At 42.0% G+C, this 13,640-nt stretch overlaps 1 protein-coding gene across 8 annotated transcripts in view; it reads right to left on the bottom strand.

Annotated features, from left to right (window-relative positions):
* Positions 1–399: 399 nt before the first annotated feature.
* The window catches only part of LOC106517595 (collagen alpha-1(XXIII) chain), a 195,556-nt gene continuing 182,315 nt past the window's right edge, over positions 400–13,640 (bottom strand). For 4 of the 8 annotated variants that reach the window (XM_014008537.1, XM_014008520.1, XM_014008562.1 and 1 more), the window contains 21 exons: positions 12,106–12,132; positions 11,987–12,013; positions 10,923–10,976; positions 10,790–10,849; positions 10,667–10,711; positions 10,515–10,592; positions 10,347–10,370; positions 7,005–7,049; positions 6,842–6,886; positions 6,621–6,701; positions 6,492–6,545; positions 5,228–5,302; positions 5,128–5,154; positions 4,972–5,031; positions 4,814–4,885; positions 4,717–4,743; positions 4,562–4,615; positions 4,339–4,425; positions 2,856–2,954; positions 1,821–1,859; positions 400–1,141 (listed from right to left, as the gene is read on the bottom strand). In XM_014008537.1, coding sequence (XP_013863991.1) covers positions 1,091–1,141; positions 1,821–1,859; positions 2,856–2,954; positions 4,339–4,425; positions 4,562–4,615; positions 4,717–4,743; positions 4,814–4,885; positions 4,972–5,031; positions 5,128–5,154; positions 5,228–5,302; positions 6,492–6,545; positions 6,621–6,701; positions 6,842–6,886; positions 7,005–7,049; positions 10,347–10,370; positions 10,515–10,592; positions 10,667–10,711; positions 10,790–10,849; positions 10,923–10,976; positions 11,987–12,013; positions 12,106–12,132 — 1,131 coding nt within the window. In that variant the 3' untranslated portion in view covers positions 400–1,090. Of the gene's footprint in view, positions 1,579–1,820; positions 1,860–2,855; positions 2,955–4,338; positions 4,426–4,561; positions 4,616–4,716; positions 4,744–4,813; positions 4,886–4,971; positions 5,032–5,127; positions 5,155–5,227; positions 5,303–6,491; positions 6,546–6,620; positions 6,702–6,841; positions 6,887–7,004; positions 7,050–10,346; positions 10,371–10,514; positions 10,593–10,666; positions 10,712–10,789; positions 10,850–10,922; positions 10,977–11,986; positions 12,014–12,105; positions 12,133–13,640 lie in introns of all 8 variants that reach the window. The other 4 variants (XM_014008545.1, XM_014008528.1, XM_014008573.1 and 1 more) reach the window with 4 other exon arrangements.

Genomic DNA, 13,640 nt, shown 5'->3' with positions numbered 1-13,640 from the left:
GAATACAGATTAGTGTAGATCAATTAGGTAAAATGTTTTTAAAAAGTGCTGCTGCTATCAATGAAGCCTACATTAAAATTATTCAACTTCATTTCCCCATTAATGTATTTGTCTCCATTCTGTTTATYTGAATCCTGCTACTTAAGAATATTTAATATTTGACATTCAGTACCAGCCAGAACAATGTCTTTATCAACTGTGAGTTTTCAAATAGTGTTTTCCTTAAAACACTTCAAAATAAAAGAGCTTAAGCACCAAGAAATAATGCCATCTGAGAGAGATGTGATACGGAAAGTACACACAAAAAACGCACGAAACTCATAAAATGCATGAAGTTACAGGTGCGTTGCTTAATGAAAGCCAATAAAGTCCTTAAAAAAAGAAAACACAACAGATGTGTTTGATTTAAAAGTCATGTTAAAATAAACACATACAAGTCAGCAGCAAAAAACACTTCTACTGTTGTCCAAATAAAAGAAACAAACCTGGAAGCAGTGGTCAAACACACCTTCCTTTGCAGTTAAAACACAAACAACAGCTGATCAATAATTAATAATACTGCTTATGGTTCCTTCTTGCTGGCCTTTAACTTTCATTACCTGTTAATTCAAGGCAAAACACAGGAATGCAAACTGGAAACTGGAGGGAAACAGAGAAGATTTCAACTGAAAACAGCGCACAAGTTGAAGAAACGACACTCGAATTCACTGCGAAACAACAGGTTTGTTCTGTCGTTTTTATCTTGGGCCAAACAACACGGATCATGCACTAATATTTTACATCAAACTCGTACAGAATATCACGGTAACACATCCAACGTATCTGCACAGTCAAAGCCCTCCTTTATGTGCCAGTGACTCCCAAATAACTTCAATCGATCACACGACAACATCAGCAACAGGGTTGTCTTTTCCCCCCACATCTGAGGTGAAATGTGGAAGTGGAGAGTTCGGTCACACCCCAACTCCGAATCTTGGAGAAGTCCCTCAATGGAAGATCCAAGTGCTCCAGCAAGTTCTGCTTCAGAGGTGGGGAAAGCCACTCAGCCTTTTTCCTTCCTGTCCTTTTCATCCAGGTTTGCTTCCATCTCTCAGGGCTGAGAGAGACGCTTGCGCTTCAGCTTCTGCCTCGCCATTTCCTCCTTTTTATTTTCCCAAAGAAAACACAGAGAGGACAAGAGAGCACTGACAACACACTCTTTCATCTCATCAATAATATACAAAAAACAAGTCCATCCGCTCAAACATCCATCCATTGGAGAGACCGCCTGAGCGCGCTCACACATTCCGGCACACCATTCGTGGTCACATCAAAAAGTTCTGTTAGTGAGGCACTCCTCTCACTCCAGCACCGCTGTCCTTGAAACTAAAAGTCCACACTGCCAGCTTTACGGCTGCGTTCACAACGCTGGATTGTGAGTTAAAAAAAKCCCAAAATGTTCGTAAATTTTCAATATATTATATAATAGAGCTTTATTAAAAAAAGGTGGGGGTATAAAAACGGGTTGTTGGTGTGGTATTCAGCTGCAAAATATACCAAATTATTATGTACAGACTCCATGCTGCTGGTTAGTCATCACTGCAAAGAAAGAAGAGTGAGGACTGGTTAGTGTTTAGGTATTATGATTTTTTTTAAAAGCATGCTATGTCATTAGAAACTCGCTCACACACTGTGATTTACTTACAAAATGCCCCTGTGTTAAATCAGAGCCAATAAATGTCATTTTAGTACAATATTATGAGTTACTTATTCTTTAAAGCTGCACCCTATCTACAACAATAGCTTATRGTGGCATTAGTTGATCAAATGAAAACACTCACCTTGTGCCAACAGCCTGGTATTGGTAGGCCATCGTGTCCCTGCAGATAGAAAAAAAATAAAAGGACTATTGATGCATGTTTAATGTATGGCTCTGCAATCGTCTTGCTTCAAAAACAAGAAAACGTAGGGTCAATACTATAAATAGCCTTTGGTGCTCATCAAAACATTATATCTGAAATTGTGATGTTCACAATCAATTCAAATCTTTCTCTAAAATGAACAATGGGATTGAAGTTGCAGAAAGTTGAGAGCCATTCGTTTTAGTTTTTCTTTCTCAGATGCAGACGAGCGCGGAGCTAGATTTTTTTTGCAACGGGTGGCATTGGGGTGGCCAAGGTGTTATTATCTAGGASGGCACGTACGACCATGGATTTGAGCATTTAAAATGGCCACCACAGCTACATTTAAACGGCTATAATTCGACCGATTTAAGACTAATTGAGCTGAAATTAGTTGTGGTGTAGACAAGAATGATTGCTAGTCCCAATTTAAGCTAACCACTAATGCTAATTTTACAAAGGGCTGTAATTCAGCCATTAAATACACAGCTAGSCAAATGAGGGTTTATTTTATACACTGTTTTTCAGGCGTTAAAAACAATTATTTCTAAAAAAAAAACCTGACATGTTGATGCAAAAGAATGCTAGCTGATATTCAACGTCTATGCTGTTGCGTAACAGTTTCTTTAGCTTGTTGGTGTTTTCTTAACTGGTCAAGGAGTCCTGTGAATGTATGAGCTCAGACCGTGCTGAAAGAACTGCTGAATAAATCCGTCTGCTTTTACTCTGTATTTGCAATTGTTTTTTTCTTTTTTTTGTCAGTCAAAATAATGCATCATTCACAATAATTCTTGATTCGAAACAGCCAAATCACTGAACGCGAAGACATTAAATGTTCCACATCTTCTTGTTACCGTTACCAAGTGTTGTAGAGTTGACAGAAGAAGAGACAACATGAAAGGAGGTAAAATGTTTGAACAGGTGCACAGCAAAGGGATGAAAAGCAAGCGAGAAAGGATAGAAAAGATACTGTACCACAGGACAGGGGGCCTCGGGGCCTGAAGGAGGAAGAGGAGGAGTTTCAGGCGAAGAAGGCGCTGTCTTCACAGAGAGACCTTTAGTCTCATCACAGCCCTGTCAGGAAGTAAACATTTACAACACAGAGGAGAAAACTCAAAGGAAAGAAAAGACTTTGGCTGTGTCTCAATTTGGGGGCTGCGTCCTCCGTAGCGTGTATTTGCAGGTTACATCACTGCACTGCGCTGAAGACTGTCACATTTTCTGGGCTCCTTCTCATGCGGCCCTCAAAKCTCCAAAAAACAAAAGATGCATCTGACTATCCTTTTTGACCCARGAGATTCACTCCATCATCACCAGACTTTACAGGAAAAAAAAAAGTTGAAGTCTTGGCTCGTATTCACACCTGATATTCCGGTAGACTTGGTTTGATTTGGGACCAAAATTGCAAGYTTTGTTTACATTTTCAGTTGGTGTGGTTTGTCAAATGAACTAAACCCTGTAAACCTGTTCCCTCCCTCGCCTGTGGGGGCACTGCACCAAGAACCACCCACTGAAGGAATCTATACAAAAACCTCCAAAGAAGACACTGAGCACAACTTCCTTCTTCACAAAATGTAAGCAAACATGGAGTGACGTCAGGTTTTAGTGGTTGTAGGATTTATTTATTTTTTTTGTTTTTGGCAAATGTGCCAAACAAACAATCTTCAACAATGAACTCAGCATAAGTGGAGGATGAGGCGGGACCGAGGAGAACGTTGTTTTTTTTACACAAAGTGGTTGAGGCGGCTCCATGTGAGGCAGCGTTCACCAAGAAGGAGCACGTCCAACTTCACAGCAGTGATATTCACCTTATACAGACATGGAGCTACTCAGAGAGCCCTGTGTTACAGTCCGCTTCCTGCTTTTGGGACGGTCTGTGGTCCACTTGGCGTTCACACATGCAATCGAACAGCACCAGAGTTCGCTTCAACGAACCGAGACTTAAGTTTGCAGGCGGAGCAGAGTTTGCTTTTTTTGGTCTGATTCAGAGTTCGTTTACGCGTTCACACCTCCCCAAATGAACCGAACTTTCCAGGCAAACGTACTAGAGTTCGATTAAAGCCGGCTAAACAGGTGTGAACGCAACCTGAATGTCATCATGGACCAAAAATTTTTGGAAATATAGAATTTTGGGATYTTATGCCTCCCACGAAAAGATGCACGTTCCCACACATTAAGTTTTAATGGGTGATGTGATATAGAACATAACACTATGGTAACAGGGTAGTGCGTGGTCATGCGAACATACGTCATCCAAAAACTAGACAGCCGTTATATTACAGCTGACCTGGACTTTGAAGGGTATGGCCTCAGAGGGCTTTGGTATACATGAGCTGCAAACCCTGCGTTGAGACACAGCCATGATGCTGAGAGTGAAACGACGAACATAAAGATACAGTAACGAGGCTGGAAGAGAAGCAGTTCAGTGTGTGTGTGTGTGTGGATGGGAGTGATGTACCACAGGACACGGCTGGTCCAGTCCGGGAGGACCTTGTTCTCCTTTTTGTCCCTTCAGACCTTTCTTCCCTACCGACCCCCTGTCACCCTGGGACACAAAGACACCGAGTTAGAAACTCGACACACATCAAACCTGACAGCAGAAAGAGTCAGGAGCAAACTGATGCTTGCTCTGACGAGACCTGAGGCCAGAATCTTTAAACATTTCCTGTTTATGAGCCAACCTTTTCTCCTCTTTCCCCTCGGTCTCCTTTGTCTCCCTGCAGACCCGGGAAACCCTGAAGCACAAACAGATCACAGAGCGGATCATTGCGGTGAACGGGTTAAACTTCAGCTAAAATGAAAACATCATGAAGTAAATTCTCAACGAGAAACTCACGTCGAGTCCGGGCTCTCCTGGTCTTCCCTGTAAACACATTTAAAATTACTGCTTGCATTTTAAAAGATAAAAACATCTGGTAAAAAATAAGTCTTACTTTTTCTCCCTTTGCACCTGGAAGTCCCACCAACCCAGCAGGCCCAGGTGGACCCTGGTGGCCGTCTAGTCCCTGCAGGTAAATTAAACCATTGGTGCTGGATCAAAAATTACACAATATATAAATATAACCCTAACCACAGCCCAGATGTTGCTTACTGTGAGTCCAGGAGAACCAGCATCCCCTTTGTCTCCCTTCATCCCAACACCTGGTTCACCCTGAGAGGTGACAATACAACACAACTGGTGCTTAATAAAAATAATAAAAAAGTAATAATAATTAGCCTTCTTCATAGAGCAGACCGATCAGCTTACCTTAGGACCAGGCATCCCATGCAGACCCTGAAACACAGCAGGTACAGTCAGTTTGTGACAGCAGCAGGTAGAAGACGACAAACCTGACTCAAATACTCACCGTGGATCCTGGAGAACCGGGTACGCCAGGAGGCCCAGGTGGGCCCGGAGGCCCCGGCTGAGAAATCATCTGAATCTGATAATGATTGCAAAAAGAACAGAAATGAAGCCATAAGCAAACAAACTAACACACACAGACTTTTCATGATCACTTTCCTTTCACATAAAATAAAATAAATGCTGCATTTCTATTTTGACATGCTCCGTTTCTAACCCCTAATATCTTTTTTTTAATCTTACGTRGTGTGTTTTCTGTTTTAACACGCTTTGGCAAAAGTCTCTTGAAAATAGGTGGCTTTTTGTCATGGTTTGTCATTTTATGCCTTGGTTTTCCTAGTGTTTCTATGTTCCCCTGTGTGTCTCAACTCAGCCGCCCCACATTACTCTGATGATTACCCCTTGTGTTTCTCCCCAGGTGTTTTCTGTTCACTCATTAGTTTTCAGTGTATTCAAGTCCTGTCTCTGTCTCCTTGTAGGTTCTGCTCTGTGCTGTGATATCTCTCCATGATTCTCCTGAGTAACCTGTACGTTTTGCTGCCTTCAGCCCTCTTTTTGCTCTTTTTAATAAACCTTTTTTGCACTTTTGAATGATGCCTGCGCCCTGGGTCAGTTCCTCCACCGATCCTGTCACTTTTATCAAATGTTTCTTTGGGTTATGTTTTTCTTTTTGTTCAACCTTTTCTGTTTATTTAATGGCATTCTTGTGTTTCTTGTAGGGGTGTCCCAATGCCAGATTTTTTTTCAAACCAAATAGAAGTACATCAGTTTGTGTACTCACAGAGACAAGTACAGATTTCAAGTARTTATTGAGTTAGAGTTTAAACATTACACAGTGACTTTCTTTTACTTAGTACAAGGTGTCTTACCTTCCCCCTCTGACTGGATCAAATCAAATATACAGCATGATATGTACTGCTGCAACATTTTAATATAAATAAAAATAAATAAGATTTTATTTAATCTTTTATACATTTCTTAAACACGAACCTCACAAACTGTTCACTTAAAATGTAAACTGTAACACACTCAATGGGGTACCAGTATTTCAGWATGGGTATTGGGGCATTAATGGTGGTTTCGATTCCAATAGACAGTGACACAACTGGCTTCTCTGATAGAAACTGAATGTAATTTAGATACTTTTTTTTCAAGTTGTTAACTTTAAATAGGATTTGTTGCTTTTAAAAGTGACTCAAAAATCTAAKGTAATGAAAAACGGCACACCAATGTATTTCATGAAGCTTCAGTGTGTTTTTGTTTCTCACCAGGTTGTCGTCCAGCCTGCAGTCACCTTTTTCCCCTTTCTGTCCGTCCACACCCTGAGCCGAAACCATGAAGAGTTACTTCCTACTTGAATGAAACCTCAGGGCAACAAGAGTGGGGTCAGTACTTACAGCAGGCCCAGACAGACCCATCTCTCCCTTCTCTCCTCTTTCACCAGGATGCCCTGGTTCACCGGCATCACCTTTGGGTCCCTGAAGGTTAAGAATGAAGACAAAGTCCCACATTGGGATCAAAACAAATGGAACCAAGAAGCAAAAAGTACATTTGTGACTCAAAAAAAGTTGTATAAAGAATCCAYTCAATCACACAGTGTGTGGTTTCAGCTCTGTACCTTTTCTCCGTCCACACCTGCTGGTCCAGGTAACCCGAGCTCACCCTAAAAACAGGACAAAGAGGAGTAAAGGGACTTTATTGAGACAAGAAAATGTTTAGCATCTTTTTTTTTTAAATTATCTTCATCAAACAGAACAATTTCATGCAAGATCGACTGCTACCTTTTCTCCTGGAAAGCCAGGAGGGCCTGGTGGTCCAGGTGGTCCCTGGAATCAAACAGAAAAAGTTGAATTTGGCTCCAATTTAACTTCTTTCAAAGTTATTTTGACATAAACCCAGATCTGCTCCACTTTGACCTCCCTTTAATCAACAATTTATCGGCTTCAGCTGGACGGGTCATTTGTTTTAGACGGCCACGTGTTTGCCGCTGTTTATTTTCAGTGTTTATCGCGAGGAGAAACTCAACAAACAAAGCTGAACTGATCACAACAGAAACTTGAAGTAGTTCTTCTCGCAGAGATTGTGAAAACGGCGCCGAATGAGGCGGTTTTGGCTTAATTTTTCAATCTGACGACTGTTTAGCTGTTGGATGAGACAAAAGGGGGAGAACCCAAACATTCATGCGAGTAGCAACGGACAGGGAGCAGCACGCACATGCGGGCCATATTTTCACTGAGACGGGGTGACAGGCCTCCTAAATCAAGCTCCCTAATTTCTGCATCTACAATGTTACACTTGTTCCTCCTCCCTCTGAAGGCCATCTTGAAGTCATAAAAGAAAGGGGGGAAACCACGGTGCCTCCCAGAGGTGTATGGTTCTTGGACTTTTTTCTTTGTTCTCCATGACACACACAAGAAAACATCAGAAATCAAAGACATTCAGAAGTGGCTATTTGATCCAGGATGTTTCATGGCTGGGAAAGTGAGGGCTGCTCAATGCAAACAAACAGACACAAAGCAGCAAAATGATCGACAGCAGCAAACAAACAGTGTCGGCTTTGTTTTACACTGAATTCATCAAGATGCTTCAGAATGCATGAAACATGTTAAGAGCTGCCCCTCACACACACGAGCACATGGGTTGAGACTGGGTGGGCCGCGCAGTGAGGGAATCCGTGCTGAGACCCTCTGTGTGACTCTGAAGAAGCTTCTGATAAGATCTCAGGTTCATGTTTTTGCCGCCTGCTTCGTAACGATCTCCGGCTGTTGTGTCGTGACTCTGTATGCTGGGATTCAGGTCACGACAGAGTGGACCAGGCTCAGACTGGGTTGTAATCAAACGCACACACACCACTGCAAAGATAGTGATCTTTTTTAGAGTGGCATGTACTCCAATACTCCTAAAGATTAAAATCAAGACTACAGACATGAGCTAAAGAAACTCCACCCTTTTGTAGTTTTAGGGTTTTATGTACCAGGGCATAAATACCAAGTACAGAAAAACTTACAACAGATTCCACCAATAACTARGCAATGTTGCGTGGATATTGGGGGCAGTTCCCCTAGATTGGCAGACCGAGCTGGTGGTCCCCCTATTTAAAAATGGGGAACACAGAGTGTGTTCCAGTTACAGGGGGATCACACTCCTAAGCGTCCCTGTTAAGGTCTATTCAGGGGTCCTGGAGAGGAGGGTCTGGTTTATAGTCAAATCTCAGATTCAGGAAGAGCAGTGTGGTTTTTATCCTGGTCGTGGAACACTGGACCAGCTCTACACCCTCAGCAGGGTCCTGGAGGGTGCATAGGAGTTCACTCAACCAGTCTACATATGTTTTGTGGACTTGGAGAAGGCGTTCGACCATGTCCCTCAGGGACTCCTGTCGGAGATACTTCAGGAGTATGGGGTACCAGGCCCGTTGATACAAACTGTTAGGTCCCCATGCGACTGGTGTCAGAGCCTGGTCCTCATTGCCGTCAGTAAGTCAGGCTCATTTCCAGGGAGAGTTGGACTCCACCAGGGTCACCAATTCTGTTCATAACTGCATATGGGTGCAGCCAAGGTGTTGAGTGTATCTATTTTAGGGCTCTTAAGATCACATCTGCTTTTTGCGAATGATGCAGTCCTATTGGCTTCATCCGATCATGATCTGGAGATCCCCCTGTATCACCCTTTATCATCCTGTAAGGAGGTTTTTAAAAGCTTGCTGATGCTTTCGCTGGAGCAGTTCATAGCCGAGTGCAAAGTGGCCAGAATGAGGATCAGTGCCTCCGAATCCGAGACCATGGTCTTGAGACGGAAAAGGGTAGGGTGCCTCCTCTGGATCGGGGAAGAGGTCCTGCCCCAAGTGGATGAGTTTAAGTAGCTCGGGGTCATTGCAGGAGTGTACGTCCCAGCAAAGTCACCAAAACTCGCTAGAGCTACATCTTAGATACAGGTCTCACTTGCATTGCACCGTGTTTGAAAACAAAAAAACAAAAAACAAAAAAAACCCCGAACAATAACAGCACAACAACGCAAACATCTCATACCAACTGTTAGGCACAGTGGTGGATGGTTGATGATGCTTGTTTTGCAGCTACAGCACCTGAGCACCTTGCGCTGACCATCAACTCCTCTGAAAACCAGAATGTTCTGAAATCAAATGTGAGGCCATCAAGTCCGACAACTACAGCTTGGCTGAAATCTGGTGCAGAAGTCGAACAATGATCCAAAACACAGCGGCAGGTCCACAAAATCTCCATCTTCTACAGCTTATCTGTAGTCGGGTTGTGGAGGCAAAGAATCCAAAAGAGAAACCCAGACATTCTTCTCCCAACTTTCCAGCTCGACCCGAGGCGTTCCCAGGCCGGCAGGAGATCTACAARAGAATGTCTGAAAAAGAAACTTTAATCCATTCAGACTGCTGCGATGGGAGAATCAGAGAGCCGTGCAGGAACAAACAGCTGCAAACCAACATGAGCTGAAGCAATGCTGGAAAGAAGAGTGACTTAAAGTTCCTTCAAAACCATGTGAGAGACTTATAAAGTTGTACAGTAAACATCTACTTCAAGTTGTTGCTGTTGAATCYTGTGATAGAATCAGTATTTTACACACAGCGTTTTCATTTGTCTTGTTTTTATCATGAATAACGACAGGGTGGAATTGGTTGGATTTTTGTTGCAGTTAGACTTGAATAATTAATATGAATGAGGATTTTATTTTTCAGGTTTTTGTTTTTGTAGACACTGCTACTGAACAATAGCAGAGTTATGTGAAATAGTCCAAACAACACCGTCAGGATCACTGGCATCAAAACACTCAAATCAACGCAGATTTCTCTTTATGGTTAGGTATGTCTAATCTTTTCAAGCTTCATGTTATCTGATCAAACAGCACAGCTGCAACACATTTACTGCAGTCATGTGTTCATGAATATATGGGCAGACAGAGTCAGGCTCTGTAGATGTGAGGTGACATCCAGTACAGCTGAGCATCCAGTCCACACAAACCCGTCACACTGAAGCAGGTGGGATGTGCGGTGGGAACACACAGTGCACACGAGCAATGCTGTTAGTTAGGTGGCCACGCCACCAAAAAGAAAAACAAACAAACAAAAAACCCTGTGCAGCAGTCGAGCAGCACGTTACCGAAACGCTGATGATGCTGATGGCCTGTCGAGAGGAAACGAATGACACGTTCTGGGTTATACYCTTCTGGATCGAATAATGGACGTTCTTCTCACCGCAGCCGTATCTGAAGGCTTTCACTGTGAAATTTGGCACCGAGGTTCTGATGGAATGAGTGATAAGGCTCACCTGGAAAGCATCGAGGAGCTTGCCGTTGAAATCGATGACGTCTGAGGAGCCCGCGGCCCCCTTTTCACCGGGATGACCCTAAAGAGGATATTCAATTAGAACATCTACAAAACCGGCATCAAAAAAAAGGTAGTTGTAAACAATAAACATACCATAGGTCCCTCAGGTCCTTGCACTCCCATTTCTCCTTTATCACCCTGTAAGGAGGTTTTAACAAGCTTGTATTTTATATATAAAAAAACATTATCTCGAAGAATTGCTATATATTCACTTACCTTTAAACCTGGGAGTCCATCCATGCCCCGTTCTCCTTTCTGACCTACCCCTGGCTCCCCCTGGTGCAAATAATGTTATACAGTCACTGTCAGTGGGCGGATGTGGACAAGTTTAATTAAAGCTCAGTGATACCTTTGAACCTGGAGGACCCTGCACTCCTGGATAGCCGGGCTCGCCATCTTCTCCCTGCCGATCAGTTCAACAAGTGTGACCAGGGCAAAGTGCAACAAAGTCTCAAAATTAGAACAAAAAACTGGGGGAAAGAAAAAAGGCACCTGCAGCCTCAATATATCACAATATCACAAGATGCAATAGCGCTTAGAGCACGAGTTATTAATGACTCTCAGCCACCGCATCATATAAACTGACTGAGTTACAGTCATTTTAATGTTGACTAATGTTTACTGGCTGTGGTGGTTGGCTTAATATGGACTGAATCCAAAGGGGAATCGGCGATATATGTTTCAGAAAGTGGTGATTGTCTGAGAGTTTCATAAAAATCCATTCAGTGGCTCCTGTGATGTTTTGCTGCAAACAAATGGGAATAACGCTAARAATGAATGCTAGTTTACAATAATGATTTTCCAAGTAAGTAGCACTTGGAGTATGTTTTGTGAGTCTGAGCTACAAGTAAATGAAGAGTTAACCCTACATCTGCCAAACTGACTGAATATGAACCATTTTTGTGCTTTTTAAAGTCAGCTAGTTGTGCTGTCCARCTTGAAGTGAGTTGGCTTCAAAGGTTATTCACTTTCAGATCCACATTCAGTAATTCTTTACTGAAGGTTTCATTAAAATCTCCCCAGTAGTTTATGAGATACTTTGCTAACAGYCGGGCAAAGTTGGCTAAATAGTTCATGTGAAAATTTTAAGTAAACTTTTTGTGGTATTTATCGGCACTTGGAATATGTATTGAGGATCAGTCTCAGCTACCACCACAACAAATTTTTACTCAATATCTCCAAAACTGAGTGAGCAGTATCTATTTTTGTGTGTTTTTTTTTTTAAAGTTCAGTTGGTTGTGGCAGCCATTTTGAATCAATCTGACTTCAGAAAGGTAATCACTTGAAGACGTGCATGCGGTAATCCCTTTCTGCATATTTCATTATAATCTGTCAAGTGGTTCATGAAATATTTTGCTAACAGACAAACACGTGATGAATAAAAATGAGGATATAATCTGTTAGTAATCTTACCGGCTTTCCAGGCAGTCCCTGTGGTCCCTGAGGCAAAAACATACACATGATAATATTTATTAAATTTAAGAAGAATGCCTCTTTTTTGTCTTCTGCTACAAAGTGTGAAGTTCACTCACATCAACACCATCGCGGCCGGGCAAACCCTGAGGAGGACAGCCAGAAGAAACATGTCAGTAATAACCCAAACAGCCACTAGATGTCACTGTTTCATAAAGAACCTGAAGAATGAATTAACTCGTAGTTTCTTTGGGAGGTCACTCTGAGCAGATGGGTGATAAATAGAAAACAAACAAACACTGATTGCACGAGTATAAACAAACAACGACTGTAAACACTTCACACAGACCACAGCTGCTCCTCTAATATCTTGATAAGCACAGAAAAGCTCCTAAACCACCTGTGATTTCATCATACTTTGCTCCCAAGCCCCAAAAGTTTAATACAACTTTTGAAGTTGATTCTGATGAACTTCAGCTTGTCTAAAGGTCTCAATATATTTATTTTGGACTTTGGCTACTTTACCTTGATATTCAATCTTATCCTTGTGAGAAACTGGCGAGGTGCTAATAAACAGCAGATTTCACAATTTTGCCTTCAAAGGCCTAAAAAAGATGCAAAGGGATGCATCATCCGTCACTTGATCATTTAGTTTTCAGCTAAGAATTTATTAGGAATAATCATGTTGGAGCTACTAGATACTTGTCTGTATATGGGACTGTGTTATTTTTAGTATTTTCAAGAAATTCAACAAAAACATGAGAACATACTGTGTTTCTGTAACTGGTTGATAGTGATAAAGCAAAGTGAACTTTTCTACTGTAAAGTAGTTTTTTGTTAATTTCTTCTGAAAACAGTTTGGTGGACTGGAAACAACAGCAAAACGTCTGAGCACCTGAAAGCATCACATTCAGAAAGTATGGACGGCTTGAAACTTTTGCACAATGCCTGTTAAGTCAAGAGGTCTGAACAGCTGAAAGTGARGTTGATTAGCACTGTTTGCTAACTTCAAAAATAATGACCCTAAAACAAGACAGAAAAGTTTTAAAAGTCTACATTTTGCAAAGAAAATCCCAACTGTTACAGGACATTTGTGAGGTAACAGACCCAAATACTATCCTGTAAAATCTCTTTAAGGTTTCCTCCTGCTCGTCTCTGATTGGTCAGAGATTTGGTTGAAAATAAAAAAAGAAGAAAAATAAAACAGAAAGTCTGAGGCAGCTGCTCATTCTCAGTTTACCAAACTACTGGCATTATGCAACAGTCCTACATAATGTTTTCACCGTGTAAAGAGACATTTCACAAAGTTTTATTTTAGCTTCATGTTCTCACAACAGAAAGTAGAAAAATACGAGGAAACCCAGACGTGGAAGCAGAGTAATGAGTCACAGCTCCAAACAACTTCAAATGTGAGCAGTATTTCATGTRGACTTCCTCGCCTCGCTCCGTCTCTGTCCGTCAGAGATTTGGCCTCGTTCAGGTAAACAAACGTGTCGGCTGTATGAGGGGGCCAGGTGGACGAGTGTTTGAAGAAGCTAAATGTTGGCAATGAGGTCACCCATGGTAGAGAGGGTTCTCTATCTCTAACACACACACACACACACACACACACACACACACACACACACACACACACACACACACACACACACAC

This window comes from Austrofundulus limnaeus, unplaced genomic scaffold, assembly GCF_001266775.1.
Source record: "Austrofundulus limnaeus strain Quisiro unplaced genomic scaffold, Austrofundulus_limnaeus-1.0 Scaffold1, whole genome shotgun sequence".
Lineage (NCBI taxonomy): Eukaryota > Metazoa > Chordata > Actinopteri > Cyprinodontiformes > Rivulidae > Austrofundulus > Austrofundulus limnaeus.
This window is presented reverse-complemented; position numbering and strand designations above follow the sequence as displayed.